Source organism: Narcine bancroftii, chromosome 2, assembly GCF_036971445.1.
Source record: "Narcine bancroftii isolate sNarBan1 chromosome 2, sNarBan1.hap1, whole genome shotgun sequence".
NCBI classification, from domain to species: domain Eukaryota; kingdom Metazoa; phylum Chordata; class Chondrichthyes; order Torpediniformes; family Narcinidae; genus Narcine; species Narcine bancroftii.
This window is the reverse complement of record NC_091470.1, coordinates 23,932,232-23,957,812: the sequence shown is the minus strand read 5'-3', so window position 1 is coordinate 23,957,812 and position 25,581 is coordinate 23,932,232. Positions and strand designations below refer to the sequence as shown.

The 25,581-nt window shown below is 43.6% G+C and overlaps 1 protein-coding gene across 2 annotated transcripts in view; it reads left to right on the top strand.

Annotated features, from left to right (window-relative positions):
• Positions 1 to 25,581, top strand: part of fbln5 (fibulin 5) — a 98,767-nt gene that overhangs the window by 40,719 nt on the left and 32,467 nt on the right. For both annotated transcript variants that reach the window (XM_069916113.1, XM_069916112.1), the window contains exon 5: positions 22,581 to 22,703. In XM_069916113.1, coding sequence (XP_069772214.1) covers positions 22,581 to 22,703 — 123 coding nt within the window. The remainder of the gene's footprint in view (positions 1 to 22,580; positions 22,704 to 25,581) is intronic.

Sequence of the window (25,581 nt, the reverse complement as noted above, 5' to 3'; positions counted from 1 at the left end):
GAAAATTATCTGCCAGCAGGGAATGTGTAGGGAAAGTGTTTTAGATTTTGTATGCCTCACCTTTCAATATGATCCACTCATTTATTTCCACTGGTAAGAAATTCTGAGGCGTTTAATCGTGGCCTGAATATTCACATACTCACACAACCACTCACTCACACACGCTCTCACTCACTCATGCACACAATTGCAACGGGATTACTTCTATGGACTAGCAAAATTCTGGCAGCCTCCTCCACGTGCATTCATGCCAAATGAAGAGTTTCCAATCAAAATGTTTTTACAATCACCGAGGTCCCTTGGCAATGGGCAAGTCTCAAACTCAGCTGTAGGCCTATGAGGAAGCATTGACTTGGGATGCTTCTGCCCAGCTGCTTGAGAGAAAAGCCGGCTCTCTAACTAGCTCTGATCAACCTGAGACACAGCCTGAGTACCAATATCAGCATTAGAAGATATTCTTGAGGTCTCCAGGAAATAAATACATCTTCAGGAGTCTATCACGAATATGTGACGTTGTGACTGTAATAAAAACACAAAATTGCTGGAGGAACTCAGCAGGTCCCACAGCATCCAATGGAGATAGTTCATCAGCATTTCAGGCCTGAGCCCTTCTTCATGGTGTGAATAAAAACGGCTGGGAGAAGGGAAGAAGAGGCAGGAGGAGGAGCTCAGGCCAACAGGCAAAAGGTGATCATTGCACGTGGATAGGACAGATGAAAGTTGATTGGGGAAGGGGTGGTTCTGTGAATGCAGAGCTGAAGGAAAGGAGACTGAGGGAAAGGGAGAGTTGTAATGAAAGGAGACATAAAGATAGGGGAAAAAGGGAGTGTGTGTGTGTGTGCGATAAGGGCTAACAGAAACCTAGGTGGTTGATGTTAATGCCATCTGGTTGGAGGGTGCTCAGACAGAAGATGAGATGTTGTTCCTCTAATTTCTGCTTGATCTCAGACTGGCAGTACATGAGACGATGGACAGACTTGTTGGCATGGGAATGGTGGCAGAGAATTGAAATGGGATGCCACTGGGACATCCCCGCTATTGCAGTGGTCAGAAAGAAGGCACTCAAAGAAACGATTTCCCTGTCTGCACCCAGTCTCTCTGACATAGAGGAGGCCCACAAGAGGAGCACCGGATGCAGTAGACTGCCCCTGCAGATTTACAAGATTTGCTTCACTTGGAGGGATTGTTTGGGGCCCCAAAGGGTGGTGAGGGAGGAGGTGTAGCACAGGGGTAGATATCGCGGATTGGTGGGAAGGCAGGAGTGGATAAAGGAGTCATGGAGGGAGTGGTACCTGTGCAATGCGAGGAGGGGAGGACGCGTGTGGTGGTGGGATCACGAGATAGGTGATGGAAATGATAGAGGATGATATGTTGGACGTGGAGGCTGGTTGGGCGTCTGATGGGGGAATCCTGTCCTTGTAGCACGTGGGGGTGGAGTGGGCTGGGGCAGATGTATGGGTAATAGCCGTGTTGATGGTAGTAGAGGGGAAACCTCTGCTATTGCTGCATTGTCAAAAGGTAAATATATCTTCCGTCAATGCAGCGATCAAAGTAAAGTGAGAAACATCATTGGGCAAGAAACAAAATGTGGAGCAACTCAGTGGATTGAGCAGTATCAGTGGGAGAGAAAGAGTGACCACTGTTTGGGGGCAGAACCTACTTGATCTGCCAAGTTCTTCCAGCAAATTGTTTGTTGCTCAAAATCTGCTGTAGAGCTCTTTGCAGTGATGACCCACAAATGGCTCAGAATTTCTCCAAGGACTTTGGAGACCTTCTTAAGTACACAGAAACCACCATCACATTGCTGGCTCAAGATAGCAACGTGTTTGAACAAGAGTGATAATAATCCCATGCATTCAATGTGCAACATTTGCATTTAATTCAGATTCAAAGAAAGCATGCGTGTTGTCTGTGTTAGACCCATAGTTTGCCAACTCAGATTTTACTCCTTTCCCACCTGGTGGATATTTGCAAATGGAATTTAACTTGGACAAGTGCAGAGTGTTGCACTTTGGTCGATTAAACCAGGGTAGGACTTTCACAGTGAATGGTTGGGCTCTTGTGAATGTTGTAGAGCAGAGAGACTTGGGCGCACCGGTTATATAGTTCCATGATCATGACGACACAGGTGGATGAGAGGGTGAAGAAGGGGCTTGACACGTTTATCTTCATTGATCAGGGCAGTGAGTACATAAACAGGGACGTCATGTCGCAACTGTACAAGATATTGGTGAGACTGGACTTGGAGTATTGCAAGGAGTTCAAATCACCCAGCTATAGGAAAGATGTCATTCTGTGGAAAGGATGCAGAAATGATTCAGGAGAATGTTGCTGGGACTCGTGGGCTTGAATTATAAGGAGAGGCTGGATAGGCTGCGACTTTTCTCTTAAGGGCGTAGGAGGCTGAGGGGACAATAGAAATTTATAAAATCCTGAAGGGCATTGATAATGGGAACCAGGTATCGGAGCTGGAATGCGATGAGGTACTGAGAGCAAGAAGGTCTCTCAAGGGGGCTTTGGATGCAGAAGGCTTCCTGATCATGTTAGAGGTTTAGGTCTGGACGTTGATCAAACAGCAGTTTCTCCAGCTGCAGAGGCTGCGGAAGCTCTGGAGACAAATCAGTGTCTCTGAAAGAACCCTCTTTTGATTCTTTTTCTTCCTTATTGTAAGGGGCACTGGGTGACATTAGTGACAATCTTATGACAGGCAGAAGGCAATTTCATGTCATGTGACATGTTCTGTGCTATTACATGACAATAAATGAATCTTGAATATGGTAAATAGTCATAGCCCTTTTCACAAAGTAGGTGAGTCTAAAGTTAGAGGCATCAATTTAAAAGGGACCTTCTTCTCACAAGATGGTGAGTATATGTAGTGAGCTGCCAGAGGAAGTGATAGAGGTAGGGACAATTGTGACATTCAAAAAACATTTAGACAGGTCCATGGATAGGAAATGTTTAATGGGCCAAACTCAGACAAATGGGACTAGATAGGCTGGCATGAGTGGGTTGGGCCAAATAGCTGTAGAACTCTATGATTGTATGAATTTATAACCATATAACAGTTTACAGGGCAGAAACAGGCCATATCAGCCTTTTGAATCTGCGCTGGTTCACTTGAACAACTCCACTAGTCGCACCCCCCCCCACTCTCAGCCCATAACCTTCCAACCCCCTCATACACATGTACACATCCAACCTTCTCTTAAATGTCAGAAAGGACCCTGCCGCAACTAATGTTTCACTTGGCCGGATAACTCGGACTGTACTTCCCTGGACAATGTTAAACCAGGCAACTAAAGCAATGAAGCTCTGAAATTTGATCACAGCTCAGCGTAATCAAGTTTAGCCAAAGTGAATTGTGCTGGGGATCTGCTCAGTGTGGAATCAAGCCAATTATAAAATTAGCTCTTTTGATCCCCAAAGGTGTCGGGGAAGAGCAGATATTTCTGTACCACTTTGCTGCTTCATTCTCTTTGCATCTGAGAATCTATTGGACTCCGCCTCGAGCGTACTCGACAACATGGAGAATTGCAAAGATTCTACCCTTCCAGGTGAAGAAGTTTCCTCAGCTGAATGGATGATCCCTTAGTTGGAGCCACCTGACCAGCCAAACGAAGTACAAATCTGTATCTACCTTCTAAAGGTCTATGAGCTTGACCTTTGTTAACATCAATTAGAACTCAAAGATTCACTCTACGACTCTCTTGAAGTCTCATTCAGACCAAGAACACATTGAGCTAATTCATTGCCTCTGATGTGACCAAAAGGGACCATCTGCTGACATTGAGAGGACCTGACTGGCCAGCTTCCAAAGCAATTACGGACTTGAACTCCTTCAGAGGTCCACAGTGAGCAATTTCACCAGCATTTATAGCAGGACCCTCGGTAATTAAACTTCCAGCAACTCTTCACTGCAGGAGGCATCCTTATGGCCATCGCCATCTGTACAGGTTGAAGGAGAAATGGCCATGAGAGGAGATCCTTCTCTGAGAATCTTCAGAGACCCCATATGCTATCTGGACCTGCCCTATGCTTGGTATATTCTCAACTTTAAGTTTTCTCAGACTGGCATCCCTGAGATGTGACAGTGTCAGAAGGTCTTCGTACACTGATAGGCAGTGAGCGAGACTGTTCTGCTTATCACCCACTACATGACTTGTATCTATCCCTGCAGCATAATGTAATATATCACACTTCTCCATCTCAGGAGATAAACACTTGAAATGCCCTGACCTCAAATCCACTTGGTCCATCATTGCTCCATGTAGAGCTCGTCGAAAGAATCAAAGACTTGTTGATCCAAACCAAGGCTTTTATTAGCAAAAGACAGGAGCTCTTCACAGGTGGCCGACCAGTCCGGAATGATCCGACCTGGCAAGGGACACAACCCTTTAAGGCCCAGACAGTAGGCGTGGCTTAGCTCTCAGCCAATCGCTGTAAGCACAGTCTAGATACAGTAACTATATACACTATGTACATTGGTGATAGATCTGTATTATCACAGTCCATCTCTAGCAACATTCTCCCCTTTCTCAATCCATCTCTCTCTTTTTCTCTCTCTCTCCATCTCAGGAGACAAACTCTTGAAATGTTTCACTTGTAATATATCACATGAGAACTTCAACTCAAGCACAATGTAATGGACAATGAGACCTGCAGTTGCTAAAAAATCTTCCATTCATCACATCTACATGGTTTCTCCTAGCTCAGTTTTCCCATTTCAGACCTAGGAACAGCCTTAACTCCACAATAGTTTCAGGCTTTGGAGTAGTAGATTTCAAAAGCCTAAACCAGCTGTGAGAGATGGGAAAACTGATCTAAAATTATGAACATGAAGGAAACTAAAATTCATACATCAGTTAATGGCTGTAACCAGTACAAACAGGATCAGCTTGGGGATTAGGATGCAGGAAAGCAGAGTCAGCACGATTAACATAAGAATCTTCTAGTCTTTGTGCACAGCTATCCTCAACTTTTTTCTTTTTTTGGTTATGGCCCCCATAGGACTCTCCTCAAAGTTTATGGGGCCCCCCTTTGATTGCGAAGCAGTCAAGTTTTGGTTTCTCCCGTACTTCTCTGCTACCGACTACATAAAAAAAACAAAAAAAAAATTATGTTACATGAGGTGAAAAGAAAACAAGACTTTTACTTAAGTGTGCTGAAGCCCCCGGAAAGTGGGGTGGTAGGGGATGGTGGTGCTGCTATAGGGCCTCCGTTGAGAATGACTGGTCTAGAGCAGTGGCATCAACATGCAAAACAATATACACACCTCTTGTGGCAAAAGTAATTTGGGGAATGGAATTGATGAGATTGATCTAAAACTGGCAAAGACACGATGGAATGAATGTTGTAAGATAAATATGAATAATAATGTTAACATGAATAATGCAAAACTTCACTTCATATTTACATTTTACTCATTTAAAACAGATACTTTCTGGTGATCACGGTTTTGACAGGATAGAGGCCGGCGATAGTGGCAGAAGGATTTTTTAAATGATTGAAAGACTAGTTGTGTTGTTGGTGGAACCTTTGCTGTTTGTGACCTGTCCTAATGACGTGGATGTGAATATAGTAAGTTTGCAGATGACATGCAAGTTGGTAGTTTTGGGGTTAGCGAGAAATGTTGCTTAAGCCCAGCGGGATATAGATTGGTTGGTAAGTTGGGCAGAACATTGGCCAAGGTGATAAGATTTGGAAAGTCAAATATGGGTAGGACGTAGTCAATAAACAGGAGGGAACTAAGGAATGTTGATTATCAAAGGGACATTAAGTTGTCCAAAGCTCCCTGAAAGTGGCAGTACAGTTCGTCAGGGTGGTTGTTATGTACTGGATCAGTATCAATGGAAATTCACCAAAACAATGGTATCTTCAAAATAATAATTTTTATTAATAAATATTAATAACATAACATTTCTTTACTTTAAACTTAACCCACCATGCACTATGTGTTTGTGTGTGTGTGCAACAAAACCAAAACCATTAGAGTTCAGGTATAATTCTGAAGAGATGATTTTAAAGTTCAGTCAGTTTTGATTTGAAACTCAGATTCTTTAAATTGTTACTCTACAGCAATTATGGAGTAGGTATGAGGCACCAGACTTCTAAAAACTCACAAAATTCTTGCAGAGTAGTTTTCAGAGAATTGTTTCTTCATACAAATGATTTCCCCCTCCTCTTGCATGGAGGTTCCAGTGCTTCTTTTCTCTTCCACACAATGATTTCGCAAACCCAGGCAAGGGTTAAATGAAGTAACCATTTAAAAATGGTTATATTTGAGATGAATGATTATTTTTTCTTTCTTAATCAAAAGTGACCAATTCTATGGACGCAACGAGACTGTCCTCTCTCTTTTAAAGAGACAGTCAGAAGTGGCTATTTTCTTCAGACCCACTTTTTTGGTGTTCCTCCTTTTTCATAAGGAGAACAGAAGCAGCTTTTTGTTGCTGCATTTCAATCCTGTGTGACTTACAGGATGGTTAACCACCTTCTTCAATCTTGTGTTACCCACAGGATGGCCAAGCGTCTCCTGGCCTTCAGTTTGAAATATTCCTTAATATTCATAAATGCTTTCTGTCTTGAAGTGTCTTTACCACATGGCATCATTCCTGTCTTTGAAGTTTATCTCTTCCAAAAGTTTTATGAGCCATTCCCTCTAATAAGTGAGCAGAACCCGCCCAAAAGCCTGTTGTTGTTTAAACAGATACCATCTGAATCTCCATTCTAACAACATAGGAAAACAAGGAAAGAGCTTTTGTTTAATTAGATGTCCTGCTTGAGCAACCCCATTGTCCTAGATATTCCAATGAACAAATACTTCTAGTTTTATTGGGGTTGCTTACCAGACTTTGTGACTCCGAAATTACTCTGAGTGTAATTGTGTGTGTCTGCGCTCCTGTGTCCAAACCCACAAAAATAAATTTACTAAAATTGTGTTTTTATCGCTAAATATGGTGAAGAAGAAATATGATATGCTTGCTTTTATAGGTTGAGGAAACAGAGTGTAGGAGTGTAGTATGTTACAATTTTACAACATATCAGTTAGGCCGCACTTGGAGCACTTTGTGCAGTTTTGGAACCGCGCTTCGGGAAGGATGTTGTTGCACTGGAGAGAGCGTAGAGGAGATTCACTAGGATTTTGCCAGGATTGGAGAATTTTCATTTGGGGAGAGATTAGGAAGGATGGAGTTGTTTTCCCTCGAGCAAAGGAGGCCATGGGATCTGGTAGAAATATGTGAACAGGTTTATTTTCATATACATTATAGAATGTACATATGCACAAAAATCATGATCTCAGAGGACCTTTCCTGACCCAACACACGAATTTCATGGTGAAGAAAAGCACATCAGTGACTCTACTTTCTAAGGAGTTTGAGTATGATATTGAAAACCTTGACAAACTTCTATATATATATATATATATATATATATATATGTATGTAGTGGAAAATGTGCTAACTGGCTTCATTGTCGCCAGGTATGGGAGCACCAGTACTTCTGACTGGAAATCCCTGCAAAAGGTAGTAGATAGAGCCCGATACATCAACTCTCCCCACCCTCGAGAAGATCTGCATAGAACGCAGCCATTAAGAAAAGCAGCAATCATCGGCGATCCACATCACTCAGGACATGCTCTGTTCTCATTGCTGCATCAGGGAAAAAAAGTATAGGCACACAAGACTCCCACCAACACATTCAGGAACAGTTGTTACCCTTCCACCATCAGACTCCTCAACACCAAACTCAGAGAGTCAAAGAGTTTTACTTTGAACATTATTTAATATGAATAATTATTTTCTGCCCAATCAGTTTGTTTACATTTCTTTCTTTTCTCACCTTTCTCTCTTTTGTATACATACATTTTCTTGAGTACAGTTTTTTACCCCACTGATAAGTAGAAATTCTGTCTGGCCCTTGGCAAAAAGAATCTCAGGGTTGTATGTGAGGTCATGTATGCAGTCTGACAATAAATCTGAACTTTGACTGACTTTGAATTCTACTTTGCCATAGTTGAACAGGTACTTCATAAAAAAAACTACAATGGTATACATAATTTGAATTAAAAAGAGACAATCAATTCATTAGATGGATAATAAATATTCACAGTTATCCTAGTGCAAGGTCTTACCCATTATGGGCTGGCAAATTTTGGGTGAAGAGTTGGCTTCTTAGGATGCACAAGATAGAGACCTTTATGTGTGCTGATGGTCAAGTATTGCTGGATATCACAATGACAACATCCATCTGCATGAAGAAATGGGAGTGGTCCAGTTTGATAGACACTTTTCATCCTATTAACTCTGTGCAGGTCTTGCAAAGTGGATGGCAACCACGGTTTGATATTTACATCTTGATGTTGTGTGACTTTGTAGTTTCATAAGCTTTCACAAGCAGTTCTCAAGTTGATTCTTCAGAGCGTAAACTGAACGACCACAGGAATTGCTCACGGTAACCATCTGAGACTCTCATATTCATTAACAAAATTTATTTGTGTAGATGAAATACCTGTCCTTCATATATAGTCTCAAATTGTGTGCGTTGCATCTGGATGTTTTGCACCGAGTTCCGGAGAACGTTGTTTCATCAGTTTGTACTTGTATAATCAGCTAACAGTAAACTCGACTTGATAAAGGCACCCACCTGAGCTTGAAGTCAGTCAGGTTTGCATTTGATCTGATGCAACTGTACACACTCCACCTTGTTCTGAAAAATGAGTACCTGCTGTCATACCTTCCCAACAATATGGGATGATATTGATGTCAACCTTAAAACCATTCTTTCAATCTAGTTCGAATTGCCTCACCCAGTCCTTCACTGTCAATGTTGTAGTTTGCTCCACTGATGATGAGTAACTGTCCTTGATGTTTTACACATTTGTAATAATAGATTTTTGGTTTGACAGGGCATTCTGTCTGAAATTGCCAAAGTAAATATCTTGATTCATCAGTGAACAATGTGCATAGTTTCCGCGGCGCTATTACAACACCAGCGACCTTGGTTCGAATCTGCCGCTGTCTCCAAACAATACAGGGTTAATTTGGATATAATTGGCCAGCACAGGTTTAGATGGCTGGACTTGGCTCCTACCATGCTGTAAATAAAAACAAATTTAAATGCTGACAATACACATATCAATGCATTGATTGCTATTCGACACTTTTATGCACCTCTGTTTGCTGCCATTATTATTTGTGGCTTCGCCTTGCAATCTCTGTCTTCTTGACTAATTGAACTTCCAAACTATGAAGGCCTCCTTTCATATGTTTGACTTGGCACTAAAATTGTTTATGATGCTCAGATTAGCCTTGGGTCTGGAAGCTTTGGAAATGGTATCTTTATTTTGGCAACTGAAACATTTGGCTGTTCTAAATGGACAAATTTCTGATCTCTGATAGCCATTGTGATGGTAGCAATGAACGGAACTGGTATTGCCAGTCACTTGCACTTGGTTACACTGGTCTGTCTGTGGACTGCAGGAATACCAATTGTTTTGATGACAAAGTTCTCTGCTTTTCATGGACACTATTTCTATTGAGAACCTAGGACTATACTCATTGGAGTTTAGAAGGATGAGGGGGAATCTTATAGAAATATAAAATGACTAAAGAAATGAGGTATCAACTGAAGTGGTGAATGTGGGCTCCATTTTGACATTTAACAAAAAATTTGTTAAGGACATGAAATAAGAGGGATATGGAGGGCTACAGTCGGGATTCAGGTCCATGGGACAAGGCAAAATTATAGTTTAGCGCAGATTAGGTGGGCTGAAGGGCTTGTTTTTATCCTGTAGTTCTCTGAATGGATAAGATAGAAGCACTGAGGCAACAGTGTCTAGATTCAGGGGATTAGATTGAAGATAGAGATAAGGAGGTGTCGGTACCACAAGACTCACACCACCAGGTTTAGGAACAGAGCTCCCCCTCCACCATCAGACTCCTCAACAACAAACTCGACCAGGGGCTCATTTAAGGACTTTTGCACTTTATTGCTTTATTTACATTTTTCTCTCTGTATTGCACAGTCAGTTTGTGACTACAGTTTTTTTGGTACTTCCAGTAAGCGGTAAATCTGCCTCGCCTGCAGGAAAAAGGATCTCAGGGTTGTACGTGATGTCATGTATATGCTCTGACAATAAATCTGAACTGATTCTCCCAGAGACGAGTACATTTCTGAAATTCTCTGCCTAATGAAGCAGAGGAGCTTCCTCATCAACAGTTAGATAGATTTTTGAATAATAGGGGAATTGAAGGTTACGGGAACAGGTGGGTAAAGTGGAGCTGAGGCCTGAGCTGGATTCGTCTTATTGACTGGCAGACCAAATCGATGGGCCAGATGGTCAACTCCTGCTCCCATTTCTTACGTTCTTATTGAACCAACAAATTAATGTGCAAGTTTGAATGTCAGATGCTGTGCACTCAACTGCTTTGATTGCATTGAATTATCTCTCTGTCCAATATTAAGCTGTACTGTCTAAGAGCAACTTCACTAAGGTCTTGTGAATTTCATACATTTCACTTCAATAGAACCGCAATTTCCAATTGAAAGCAAAATTAAACCACTTGAATAACACTGAGTCTGCTTCCTTTTAATTAATCTCTTGTGACTATACAGCATTTTTAGTTTAATCCACAGAATTGATATGTTGGAAACTATGAGAGAGGATGGCCAACTCAAGCTAGGTGTATTTCTGAGAAGTTTTATTACATAAATGTTTGGCCACTGGTCAAATTCCCAAGTGTACTGCCTATTAGAAAGGGAATAAGTCATTGTTATCCATTTGGTTTTATCTTGTCAGTTAAATAAGGCTTTCTTCCCTTAACAATATGAGGGTGTAGAGCTCGTCGAAAGAACCAAACACTTGTTGATCCAAACCAAGGCTTTTATTAGCAAAAGACAGGAGCTCTTCACAGGTGGCCAACCAGTCCGGAATGATCCGACCTGGCTAGGGACACAACCCTTTAAGGCCCAGACAGTAGGCGTGGCTAAGCTCTCAGCCAATCGCTGTAAGCACAGTCATTACACTCTAGATACTGTAACTATATACATTGGTGATAGTTCTGTACTATCACAGAGGGGAAATTCTTAAAGAAAATAAAAAGAAAGCCAGTGTTTTTAATAGCCATTTGGATTCCATCCATGTATGTCTGCAGCAATGCCTTAAGATTTATCCTCAATTCCTAAAGATTCTGGGAAAATCCAAGAGTATTTGGTTCCAGAATGCAAAAGCTAATGCTTATTGAAATTCTTTGTTCTTTATAGGAAATGTTCTATTATATTCTCCGGATTCTTTTATTTAAAGCAGTGGTGTTCAAAGTGCCCCTCTAAACTCAATTCCACTTACAGTATTCCCTATGCCATAAGTGCTCTGTGATTAGTAAGGGATTGCTTAAGTGAAAAGAAAAAGGTTTGAAAACTGCTGTTTTAATCGTACCTAAATGATTCATTATGTGGACAGTTTCAGAACTAAAGGAAATGGGCCAATGACCATTTTTCTCCAGCAAAATATTTTAGTAACATTTGGGTCCAGAGCAGTGGTTCTCAACTTTCCCTTCCCACTCACATAACCACCTTAAGCAATCCCTTACTAATCACAGAGCATAGGGATTGCTTAAAGTAGAATGTGAGCTTAGTGGGGCAGTTTGAAAACCACTGATTTAAAGGAACGATGCTCACTTGAAATATTTGATAACACAAATCATTCCCGACAGAGAGACGATTTCAACATCCGGCTGAGGCATGCATTCCCTCCAACTTTTTGTGCTGCATTTGATGCTAGCGATGTGAGACAAAGTACAAATTTGGCAACCACTTTGTTGAGCACCTGCGCTCTGACCACAGTGGCCATGCTTAGCCCTCGCTTGCACGTTACTTCAGCTCTCTGTTCGCCTACCAACCTGTCTGTCTGTGGCCTTCTCCACTGACATGGTAAGGCCAAATGCAAATTAGAAGTCCAGCTCTTAGTATTCTGCCGAGGTAATCTACAATCCAATGGCGTGAACGGTGAATTTTCCAATTTCACCCTCACCCCTGTGATCCTTTCTCTCTCTTTCTGATTCATCCATGTTCTCTCACCCAACATCCCCCCCCCCCACCACCCCCACCCCCACCATCCCAGCCCATTACCCAGTTTTGTTTTCCCTCCTCCTCTTCCTCCTTTCCAGGTTTTGTCTGCCCACCCATTGGGTCTTCTAACCCTTTTGTCACAGGTTCAACATGCCCATCCGGTTCCACTTATCACCTTCCTTACATACTGGATTCCAAAACCTGCAGCCCTTGTCTTCACATCACCCTCCACCTCTGCTTTCATCATGCTGTCTTTGCACCAGGTCCTATTTTCCCATCCCCATTACCCTCCTCCGTCCATCATCTGCTTGATCCTCCCCATACCAAAATTTTCACTGTATCTCAAGACATGACAGCAAATTCCATTCAACGCTCCCCGTCCTGATGCAGGGCCTCGACACAAAGCACAGATCATCGCTCTGCCTCCACAGGGTGATGTCTGACCAGCTGAGTCCCTCCAGCCGTTTGATTTTTTTTTGTTCCATTTGAGCATCTCCCCATTTCCCAATCAAGGCAACAAATTAATCCGAAGAGATGACTGCCTGCTTTGCTCATCTTTTCAATCCCATCCCATTGAAAGCAATAAAACACTTTCAACATCAGTTCTAGGTTGCCAAAAGTAATTGGGGCCAATTACTCTGGTCACCCTTGCCGTCAACAGCCCCAGTGTGCTTTGTCGTTCAAGTAACACCAGGCAATGAGACCAGCAAGATTTCGAAGGAGCCAGCTGTCCACCCATTTAAGGCTCTGTAGGAAGGAAATTGGCATCCTATGATGCAAAGAAATCCACTTTCCAACAGACAACAGTCCTGTGGAGGCCTATTAATAATGAAGTGTTGAATTATTTTTGTGGTTAACATAGGAGCAGAACCATTTCTCTGGAGAGAATTTTTCGTTAACGTTAGGAGCAGATGGAGAGATTGCTGAAGCTAAATTTTCTGATGTATGGGACTAACTGAAAACAGGTGGCCTTTGTTAGCACTGACATCCAGCCCTTGGTGGGTCAGTGTTATTATCAGATTGGGTTCTACAAGCCTGTGCAACAATCCTTATTGTGCTTTTGGCTTACAATACAGCCTACCTTCCGTTCGACAAATATTTATCTTGATGTATTTCACTGGCTGTACAAATGATTTCATTATGTAGAAATGTGTCGGTTCTTTCCTTCTACATCTTCCAGAAACAAAGCAAATTATTTTGAGAACAAGCCCAAAAAAGGAATATAGCTTGCACTCAGAAACAACATGGATCTATTACTTTTAATCTTCTCTCTGACCAAGCCAGAACTTGACTTGACTGGCTCACACCTCAAGCTTCCTGTTATCCCATTATCTTTCAAATTTTCTCTTTTTCAAAAAAAATCCTGTACGTTTGATGGTAAGACAGCAATGGGTGGCTGAAGAGGAGAGCATTCTGTGGCATTGAGGAGGCTGGGGAGAGGGAAGTGGAAGAGCAAAGAGGGAGGAATTGGCTGCTCACCACCTCTTGTTTATCTCGAATGTCCCCATGCTGACTGGCGGCATCACAGTCTGGTAGTGGACGCAGCCCAGGACATCACAGGCAAAACTCTCCCCACCATCGAGACGCTATGGAAAACACTGCTGTCGGAGCAAACATCAAGGATCCACAAAACCCAGCACACGCTGTGTTGTCACTGCAACCAGCAGAAAAGAAGTATGGGTGCCACAGGGCTTGCACCACCAGGTTCAGGAACAGCTGCTGCCCTTCCACCATCAGACTCCTCAACAATAAATTCAATCAGGGACTCACTTAAGGACTCTTACTTCTGCCTTTTTAAAATTTTCTCTCTGTATTGCACAGTCAGTTTGTTTACATTTTGTTATTTGTACATACATGTGCATGACATACAGCTTTTTTGCAGGACCAATAAGTAATAGTTCTCCCTCAGGAAAAAAGGAATCTCAGGGTTGTATGTGATATCATTATACCCAATTGACCTAAACCCCCCCCCCTCCCCCCCCACCTCCCAGTGCATTTTGAAGGCTGGGAGGAAACTGGAGCACCTGGACAAAACCCAAGTAGACACAGGGAGTGTGGTGGTATACCACTGGCCTACTGCAGGGGGCAACCTCTGTACCTGCAGAAGAGCATGGGGACAAGACAACACCTGGCTGGCTGTCAATCAGCTGACCTGAGTGGATCAAGCCCCACCCGGTCGGGTGTCAATCACCTTCCAGGATATAAGCCTGCGTCAACTCTTTGAAGTCACTCTCAGAGCTCACAGTAGTACAATCTCCCAGCTGGCTCTGTGAAGTTTTACATTGAATAAAGCCTGTTGTTCAGTCTTTTGGTTTGGTGTGTTTGCTTTTGACCGACAGCGCACCACAGGGAGAATATACAAACTCTTACAGACAACGGTGGATTCGAACCCCAGTCGCTGGCGTGGTAACGGTGTTTCACCAACTGCTACGCTAATTGTGCCATCAGTTGGGTTTGAAGAATGACATGGCATTGCACAGGCATTTGAAGTTTGAAATAAAAGTAGAAAATGCTGGAAATACACGTCAGGCCAGGCAGCCTCTGTGTAGAGTGGAGCAGAAGCAATATTTCAAGTTGATGACCTTTCATCAGATAACCTGATGAAACATAATTTATTTAAAGCTATTGTGTTTCCAATGAGAAATGTGACCTGACCCCACAAACATACTTGTTCCCTCATTGTCAGTGATTTCTGCCATTAATGTAGAGATCCATTTGGATTCTTGCAATCTACTGTACTTAATCATGGAATTTCAGATACGGAAGGATTTCATTCAACTTGTCAGGGTAAGACGCAGCTAGTGATGTGGGTTTGAAGTTGGTTCTGTCTGTAAGGAATTTGTGGGTTTCCTCCAGGTGCATGTACCTAAACCAGGTGCTCTGGTTTCCTCCATTTTCATGACTTCATCTACAGCAATCAGTAGAAATGCGAGCTGCATTTGGAGGGGGAGTGGGACATGATTTATTGTACAACATTGCAGGTCAGCACAGTGGCGCAGCTAATAAACCTGCTGCTTCACGGCACCAGTCCATTCCTGACTGTGTGGAGTTTGCTTGTCATCCCTGTGATTGGGATTGCGTGAGTTTCCTCGAGGTGCTCTGGCATCCTCCCACGTCCAAGGGAGATGCTTGTCAGTAGGTTAATCAGTTGCAGTAAATTGTCCCTAGTGCATAGACCGAGCGGTAAAATCTGGTGGGGGGTTGAAAAAGTGACAAGAATAAAAATTAGTGTTAAGGGATGGTGAGTGGTTGAGGCAGACATGGTGAGCCACTATCTTGACTGGCAGCTCATAGCAATTATTCCTTGTGTGAAATGTTTATCCCTCAGATCCCCTTTAAGCCTCCATGTCAGAATCAGAATCAGGATTTATTTTCATGAACAAGTCATGAAATTCAATGTTTGAGCTAATCGTGTACGAAATATAAGGCAGTATCTTTGGTTCATTGATTATTCAGGAATCTGATGGCAGTGGGAAGAAGCTGTCCTTGTGCCACTGAGTGCTTGTCTTTAGGCTCCTGAACTCTATCGCTGATGGTAGCAGAAGGAAGAGGGCGTGATCTGGATGGTGGGGGTCTTTGAGGATAGAGGCTGCTTTTTTTAAGACACTCCCTCATGTGGGTATCTTCGATGGAGTGAAGTCTGGTGCCTGTGATGTCACAGGCTGAGTTAACAACCCTCTGGAGTTTATTTTTGTCCTGAGAGTTGGCACCTCCATACCAGGCAGGGATGCATCCAGCAAGAATGCTGTCCAAGGTACAGCTTTTTAGAAGTTTTTGAGAAGTTCGGTGACATACCGAATCTCCTCAGACACCTCACAAAGTATAGCCAGTGGTTACATCAACGTGGAAGCTACAGGGCAGATCCTCAGAGATGTTGATACACAGGAAATTGAGGTTTTGACCTTCTCCACTACTGAGCCCTCGATGAGGCCTGGGTCATGTTCCCCTGATTTCCTCCTGAAGTCCACAATGATCTCCTTGGTTTTGTTCATGTTGAGAGCAAGGTTGTTGTCGCTACACCATTCAACAAGCTGATCTATCTCCCTCCTGTACGCTTCCTCATTGCCGTTTGTGATTCTACCGACAACTGTGATGTCATCGGCAAACGTAGATGCCATTGGAATTATTCTTGACCCTGCAGTTGTTGGGGCATAACGAGTAGAGCAGTGGGCTAAGCACGCATCCTTGGAGTGCCCCTGTGTTGATGATCAGTGAGGAGGTGATGTTGTTTCCAATTCATACTGACTGTGGTCTTCCAATGAGAAAGTCAAGGATCCAATTGCAGAGGGGGTACAGAGGCCTAGAGTTTGTAGCTTCTTGACCAGCACTGAGGGAATTATGGTATTGAAGGCCGAGCTGTAGTCGATGAAGAGTAGTCTGTAGTAGAACCACTGTATAGCTATTAGCACTGTCTGTATGAATGTACTGTATGGGCTGGCCCGCCCCTGCACCTGTGACTCCTCCCCTCAGAATTCCCAAAAAGTCTGTTACGCCCAAACCCCTCCCTCAGTACCTACCTTGGAACCAGTGCAGCAATATGTGAAACGTGCTGATGTTTTATGCTGATCAAAGCCTATTAATCACAACTCTAGGCTGTGGTTAATTGATAGTGCTACACAGTCATATGTATGTTTTAGAGGTGATCCAGAGCTGAGTGGACAGCCAACGATATTGCATCTGCCGTGGAGCGATTGTGACGATAGGTGAATTGCAGTGGGTCCAGATCTTTACTTAGGTACGTGCTAATTCTGGCCATGACTAGCTTCTCAAAGCATTTCATCAAATTATAAGTTAGTGCTACTGGGTGGTAGTCGTCGAGGCAGCTCACGCTGCTCTTCTTGGGTACCGGGATATTTGATGCCCTTTTGAAGCTGGTGGGAACCTCTGACTGGCACAACGAGAGGTTGACAATGTCTGTGAAAACTACATTGAGTTGGGCACAGATTTTCAGTTACCTGCCAGGTACGCCGTCAGGGCTTGACGCTTTGCGGGGGTTCACCCTCATGACTGATGCTCTGACGTGGCCCTCAGAGACAGACATCACAGGGTCATCAGCCTTTTCATGGACTCTAGAAGGCTGTTTGGTTCTTCTCAAAGCGGGCATAGAAGATGTTAAGCTCATTGGGTAGTGAGGCATCTTAGTGTTCTCACCTTAAAATTATGCCTGCTAGTTTTTAGATATCTCTCCCATGGGAAACAGGGGTCTGATTATTTCCCCTATCTGTTCACTGCATAATGTTTTAGATTTTTGTTTGAATTTTAGAGATACAGGACAATAACCGGCCCATAAGCCCTTGCTGCCCAAATATGTGACCAATTAACCTACTGACTCCACGTCTTTGGAATGTGGAAGGAAACTGGAACACCTGGAGGAGACCTATGTGAACACAGGGAGAACATGCAAACTCCTTACAGGCAGCACCGGATTCAAATCCGGGTCATTTGCGCTATAATAGCACTATACTTACAACGCACTAACTCTCCTGCCCTGTTATATATACCTCTAACCTATCATCTCTCAACCTCCTTTGCTACAGGGAAAGCACACCCAGTTTGTCCAATATCTCCTTATAACTCAAACCTTACCCTAGCAACATCATTATGAGTCTATTCTGCACCCTCTCCTCTCTCGTGCGGCAATCAAAACTGCACTGAATCCTTCAAGTGCAGCCTTAACCAATGTTTTTTTTTGCAACTAAATCCCAATTTTATCTCTTGTTGTTCTAATCACACTTCACCTTCTTCAGTTAGAGAATGGTTACCTGATAGAAGAGATTCCTTCTCACCTTCATCTTAAATTTGCAATCCCTCATTCAGAAACTTTGCCAATTTTAATTCCACCACTTACCAAAGAAATTTATGGTTCATTTAGATGGTCCATCATTCTTCTATTCTCCAGTGACCGCAGTCTCAACCTGCTCATCCTCTCTTTACTCCTCAACCTCTTCAGTCCAATATTCAACCTCAATGGCAAAGGGTGAGCATTACATCACAGACCATGCACACAAGCACCTCCTGCCCCTTCTTGACCTCATCGGTCACCTCAGAAGACACAGAACTAGAGCAGAAGAAATGCTGAGGGACAAGGGAGAGAAGATAGCAAGGAGAAGCAGAGTAGGCAGAAGACTGAACACAAAAGTGCCGGAGAAACCCAGCAGGTCACACAGCACCCAGAGGAAGTAAAAGGCAATCATCGCCTCAGATCTGAGCCCTTTAAGAGCTTGAATGCCGACATTAATTGCCTTTTACTTTCTAGGTTGGTGTGTGACCTGCTGAGGTTCTCCAGCACATTTGTATATTACACTCTTTCCCAGTGTCTGTAGATATCCTTGTTTAACAGGCATAAGACTGAGGTGCCTCACTGCAAGCTTAAATGTATTGTATCATTTAGTTAATAACATTTGATCTTGCATTCCGTATGGATTACTACACTTAGAATGCTTGTAATTATTTAATCAAAATTTATGTGCTGGTGGTCAGACTCTCTCTTAAGAATTCACTGTTGTTACAATAAATTCTACTCAAAATTGTAATATCAGATAAATGGCCATCTGGGAATTGTGATCTGAGTTCTCTCATAGGAGTGGGTAATTACTCCGTGGTGATTGAACCAGAAATATCCAGAGCTGGAGAAACATGTTATGTCAATCATTGCAATGGAATCTTCCGACTTGGTGTGTACAATAATTTTGTAAAAATATTTGGAATGGTGCAGATTTTGGGAAAGAATTTGATGAAGGAGGTTCTCACAAGAAAGATACATCCTTCAATATTTTTTTCTCCCTGGAGATATTACCTCCATGAACACACAGCCCATTCCCACTAGCTCAGTTTTGCCTGCTGGGTGGTGGTCAAACGCTCCGTTTCTCAGTGCCATTAGCTGAGTGCTTAGCTCCTCGATCTTCCCTCTTCAGTTAGTCCTCTCTACTAAGCTGATCTAAATCTATTTATGCAGCTTGGAAGTCAAGTGTGTATAAATAATATTTCAGTTCAATTTATGATTAACACTTCAACAATGAACAAGAATGGGTGGAGAAAATCCAAGGGAATAATCCTTAGATATTGGGTAAGTCGTGGTTGTCTGTCCCTTGTTCACAACATCTCCCATTTAGTAGTATTACAAAGGTTGGTGATCCTGCAAAAGGTAACGGATTCAGCCCAGTACATCACAAAACTCTCCCCACCATCGAGAACAGTATTTACATTGAATGTTGCCTTCGGAGAGCAGAATCAATTATTATGAATCCCTACCAACTGGGACATCTTCTGTTTTCATTGCTGCCATCAGGAAGGAGGTACAGGTACTACAGGACTCGTACCACCAGGTTCAGGGATAGTTGCTACATCTCAGCTATCAGAGTCTTGAGCAATAGACTCATCCAGAGATTTATTTCTTCTTTCTTTGGCTTGGCTTCGCGGACAAAGATTTATTGAGGGGGTAAATGTCCACGTCAGCTGCAGGCTCATTTGTGGCTGACAAGTCCGATGCGGGACAGGCAGACACGGTTGCAGGGGAGAATTGGTGGGTTGGGGTTGGGTGTAGGGTTTTTCCTCCTTTGTCTTTTTTCAGTGAGGTGGGCTCTGAGGTCTTCTTCAAAGGAGGTTGCTGCCCGCCAAACTGTGAGGCACCAAGATGTACGGTTTGAGGCGATATCAGCCCACTGGCGGTGGTCAATGTGGCAGGCACCAAGAGATTTCTTTAGGCAGTCCTTGTACCTCTGTCACGGTGGCCAGTGGAGAGCTCGCCATATAACACGATCTTGGGAAGGCGATGGTCCTCCATTCTGGAGACGTGACCCACCCAGCGCAGCTGGATCTTCAGCAGCGTGGACTCGATGCTGTTGGCCTCTGCCATCTCGAGTACTTCGATGTTAGGGATGAAGGCGCTCCAATGAATGTTGAGGATGGAGCGGAGACAACGCTGATGGGAGCGTTCTAGGAGCCGTAGGTGATGCCGGTAGAGGACCCATGATTCGGAGCCGAACAGGAGTGTGGGTATGACAACGGCTCTGTATACGCTTATCTTTGTGAGGTTTTTCAGTTGGTTGCTTTTCCAGACTCTTTTGTGTAGTCTTCCAAAGGCGCTATTAGCCTTGGCAAGTCTGTTGTGTATCTCGATATTGCCCATTATTTATTATTACGGTATATTTGTATTTCTACAGTCAGTTTGATTACGGTTCTTTCTTTCTTTAAGTTCTGTTTACAGTTACCAGTATAGCAATTACATGCAGAAAAAAAATCTCAAGGTTGTATGTGATGTCATGTATGTTTTCTGACAATAACTTTGAACTATCTGGGGCTTGAAAGTTCCATTCATGCTGGTGACAGAAGTGTAGGGCTGCTGTAGCATGAGTATTTCTAGAAATGTTCGTCTTTGCTTCCTTTAATCCAGCTTCCACGTGGGAATGAGCACTGTGTTTTTTAGTGCAGGAACACCAAACAGGATGGTCCAATGGTTGATGATCACTGTGGTGTAGTTCGATGTTGAATCTCTTCAGGGTTGCTCCAAGACACCCGGAATTTCTTTATCTGTCCACCTCATGACTGTCTGCAAGCAGTCTTTCTTAGACTTCATCTTATAATCGTCCCTATTAACCATCTGTGGTGCTTTACTATATTATAACTGTAATAAATGCAGCCAAGCATCTGACATGCCACATAGAAATTGCAAAAGTAACAAATTAATTGCCTCTGTGCAAACTTTTCAAGGGACGAAAGTGTTAATGTCCTGCGTGAGTGAACGCTGGCATTAAAATTCAGCTGATCTGTTATCTGGTACTTGGTCACTCATTCACAGCCCTGTTTAGTATACACAGGGTGATTTGGCTCCAAAGCAATATTTTATTTGTGGTTTTGAGGATGGGAACAGGTAGATCTGGGACTGCAATTTGAATGACTATTTCAACTTGGAATGTATGCGTCTGGAATGTTATTGTTACATGAGGAAAAACAAGTTTGTCAGGTCCCAAGAGCAGCAAGTCTCAGCACTGGCTGGTTAAAACAACGCTCTTTATTCACACCCATAGGGAAGTCACAACAGAGCACACTCACAGGCAAACTCTCACTCACACACTCTTTCAGTCACAAACTCTCTCACACACACACTCTCATTCACAATCTCTCACTCACAATCTCTCACTCACACACTCGCGCACACACACACTTCATACATGCTCTCACTCCACACACGCTCTCACTCACACACACGCTCTCACTCACACACACGCTCTCACTCACACACACACTCTCACTCACACACACGCTCTCACACAGTCCACACACTCTCACTCACACTCTCTCACCCACACTCTCTCACCCACACTCTCTCACCCACACTCTCTCACCCACACTCTCTCACTCACTCACTCATGCAGCCTTGCACAATATAATAGCATTGAATTCAATGACTACCTGATACTTGCACCCACCTGCAGAGAGATAGCTTTACAATCAAGGAATAAAATATGATACCTGCCACCCCCTGATATAGTGCAGACACAGTTCTTAACTAAACTAGACTAGGAACAGTGATTTCTAATATCTAATATTACAGCTCCTAACCCTTTGTCAGGACACATCTTACCAATGGCTCTCTATCACCTATGATTCAAAATCTGGAGTGGAGTTGGGGTTCATTCCAGGAGAAGAAGAAAGAAAGAGGCAGATGGTCCACATGTGGTGGCCTTTATAGTGCAACCAGCTGGATTAAAAGGGCCAATAATCAGGTGTGTGCTAATCCGTGGGCGGAGCCTGTCCTTGATTGGCAGCTGAGGTGACTTGCGACTAGGTACCCGCCAGTAGGGTCACATGACACAGATGATCCTCTGCATTACAGTCATCCAGTCTGCCTTTCTTGCTCTTCCATTTCTAGTTGCCGTCGTCTATTTTCAAAGTGCTGAGGTTCCTATAATGGTTGTTCAGTCCTTCCAAGGAACACGATGATGGAAGGACCTGTGGGGCACCCAAGCTCCACTTTCCAATCTGAAAGGCTACTGCACCTCTTACACATGGCCCGACCACCAATTAATGGAATTTAAGCAGCTTTGCCAATGTGCCTCCTGGTAAACTTATCCAACTTAAATTGATCTCTGGCGGCGGGATGATATTCCTTTCCTTTGCCCTCATGACATGAACCACAGCCGAAGGAGTGGAAACATCCATAACTTGGATACCAAACTGAATCAGAGGCTCCGACTGTGCATATTATTTACTATTCAGCATAATCAGTTTGTTTATATTTCTTTCTTTGTCTATCTTTCTCTCTTTTCTTCAAGAACAGCTTTTTGCACGACTGACGATTGATAATTCTGCCTCACCCACAGGGGAAAGAATCTCAGGGTTGTATGTGATGCCATGTATGTACTCGGACAATAAATCTGAACTTTGATGTGTGTTCTCAAGGGAAATTAAGCCAAGAAACCTCTTACTTCACTTATCTTTAATAAACAAAGGCTTTGGAACTTTGAGATTACTTCAGAGCATCATGAACATTTTTGTCTTCCTCCCCTTTACAGATATTGATGAATGCACAGCAGGAACTCACCAATGTAACCCCTCGCAAATCTGCATTAACACAGAGGGAGGCTACAGTTGTTCCTGCACCGAAGGGTACTGGTTGACAGATGGGCAGTGTATGGGTAAGTGTCAATTTATCCTCGGGGAAGTGAAGGAAATAAAATAAATTAGCCTGGGTTCTCATTCAGTAACTCGGTCCATTGGTCTGTGCAGGAAGAACCAGAGAACACTAAAGCACAGAAACAGGCCATTCAGCACATCGAATACACGCTGAACTGTTATTCTGCCTTGTCCCATTAATCTAGATCCAGACCACATCTCTCCATACCCCTCCCATCCATGTACCATCCACATTTTTCTTGTACAGTAAAATCCCCCAGTATTCAGCACCTATGGAGATTGGTTGATGCTGGATAAGCAAATTTGCCAGCTGTTTGAGATTGCGAATTTTGTGGATTGGCAAAATTACCACTAGGGGGCACCCATTTAACATTTTTGCACTTTTTACCTATTTTCCACATTTATTTTTTTATGGTTGCTCGAGGCTGCCACTTACTTGAATTTCAGATAACATGGATTTTACTATACGTTGAAATTGAGATGGCATTCACCACTTCCGCTGGCAGAAGTACACTCCTTAAGAATCCAGTTGTTTCAGCTTCTGGTCAGGTGCCTTTTGTTAATGTTTGTGGTTCAGGTTGGAGGTGAGTGGAAGACTTCCCAGTCAGGAGGAGTCAGAAGCTGCAATATGGCAATTAGATGTGTACCAAGCCAACCAATCCAGATCCACCAAGCTCCTGTGGCCACAGCCCTTCCCTTTTCCCAATCCTGTACAAACCCACTAACTCCTCCTGATCCAAGCCAGATTTCCATCTCGGTCGTGCCAAGATTCGCTCCAGTATCGCTCCACTGATGCCAAACAGAGTTTCTGATCCTCCCCAGAACCACTTCCACTCCAACATCCTACCCCATTCCAATCCAAGGTGGCACCCTTTCTCAGTCTTAGAGTTGTCCTATCAATCTGAGTTGGGCTATTCTTGCCCAATATTGATTCTGGCCATGCTCTCATTTCAACCAATTGAAGCTGGACTCCCAGATCCCAGAAACACCCCTTCCTGATCCTGCTCAGAGCTAGGACTGGGTCAGATGCCACCCATCCATATCACAATTAAACCCTCTGAACACCCAGGCTAATCAAAGCCCAGCACTTCAACATGATACACCCAATTCCAAGCAGGTCCTTTGATCAATGTCAGCTTCAGAATCCACTGGACTCCTTTGCACCCTCCAACACCACCAATCCTCCCCCCCCCCCCCCACCATTAGGCCAGCCCAAGTAACTTCAGTCAATGCTCCACCTACTGCTCACTAATCAGTGGCCAGCAGGGTATTCTTTCACTTCAACAGCTGTTGTGAGTGAGGAAACAGTTTTGGTAGGTCTCAAAAGCAAAGACCCTGAACAAAGTTTTGGTAGAGAAGGATTTTATTTACAGAAGGCAAGTGTGGGAAATGGTAACTGATGCAGTGCACGTACACGCACAGTTTACAGCAGCCGTGGGAAAGAAATAGCAGACAATTAATAACGAACATGGGGAAAATACGCACACTCACACAATGAACTGGTACAGACAATGATCAAGGAAAAATTACTATGCTGCCCCCCCCCCCACCCTTGATTCAGTGCAGGCCCGGCTCTATAATATAAGGGACACTAATTAAACACACCCAACCTTTTTAACAATGCACATCCAGCATCCTTCCACATTTCTAGGTCTGGAGTGAAGCAGGGTGGTCCCAAGCTGGCAAAGAGAGAGAACAAAGAACACATAGCACCTTTATAGTGAGGGAGGGTAAAGCCCAGGTCATTTACAGCGAGGGACCCAATGGCTTGGTGTCAGGAGGGTTAATCCAATTACAATAGCCAATGGCCCAAGGCCAAGTAAAGGCAGGCTGGAGAGTCCAGTCCAGGTAATTTACAGGGATACAATGCACTAATGGGTGGGGCGGGACAAAACCTTGATTGGCATCTGGTGTGTCCTCCGACTAGGTAGGGGAACAGTGCATTCACATGACAGCCACAACCCTTCCCAATACAACAGCCCTGCAATTAGGGTCACATCTTGGATCCTGGATATAAAGGGTTCATCACCCACCACATCATCTCTTCCTTTGTGTTAATGTCAGGATAGGGACAGCTTGCCCAAACATACTCTCTCTCTCTCTCTCTCTCTCTCTCTCTCTCTCTCTCTCTCTCTCTCAACTTATTAAAGGGATCGATGAGAGGAAATTGGTTTCAGCCAGCAGGTACCATGGCCATATCTGAGTGAAGATTGGCCCAGCAATTAATGAGTCCAGCCTGGTGCACTGCACACCATTTAATGCTGCTGCTTCGCAGTTCCGGTTCAGTGCTGACTCTTGCTGTACGTGTGAAGCTTATGTCTTTCCCTCGGTTCCCTAGTTTCCTACCACATCCAAAAGGCATGCTGAATGGTGAAACATGCCAAGTCAACAGGCAACACCAGGGTCGCGACTGAACACGGGTTGCTTGAGGTCAGAGTCCCCATTTTGCAGATTGACCAGCTGCCTCACTGATGGGAATATGAGAGAGAGAGAATAGGTTACGGGAAATAAATGGGAGAATGCAATTGATGCGATTGCCCTGAAATATTGTCATATGTTTGATGGGCCTCCTTCTGGGTCATAGGAAAATGTAATAGACATGTCTATCCGCACCATTAATGAAATGTAGGTACGGCACGGTTGGCGTAGCAGTTAGCGCCGCACCTTTACAGCGCAAACTGAGTTTTGAATCCCACGCTGTCTGTAAGGAGTTTGAACGTTCTCCCCGTGTCTGCATGGTTTTCTCCGCTTTCCCCCACCCTTTAAAAACATACAAGGGTGTAGGTTAATGGAGTGTAAATTGGGCAGCACGGACTCGAAGGGCTAAATTGGCCTGTTACAGTGCTGTAGGTCTAAATTTAAAAAAAATCTAAATACACA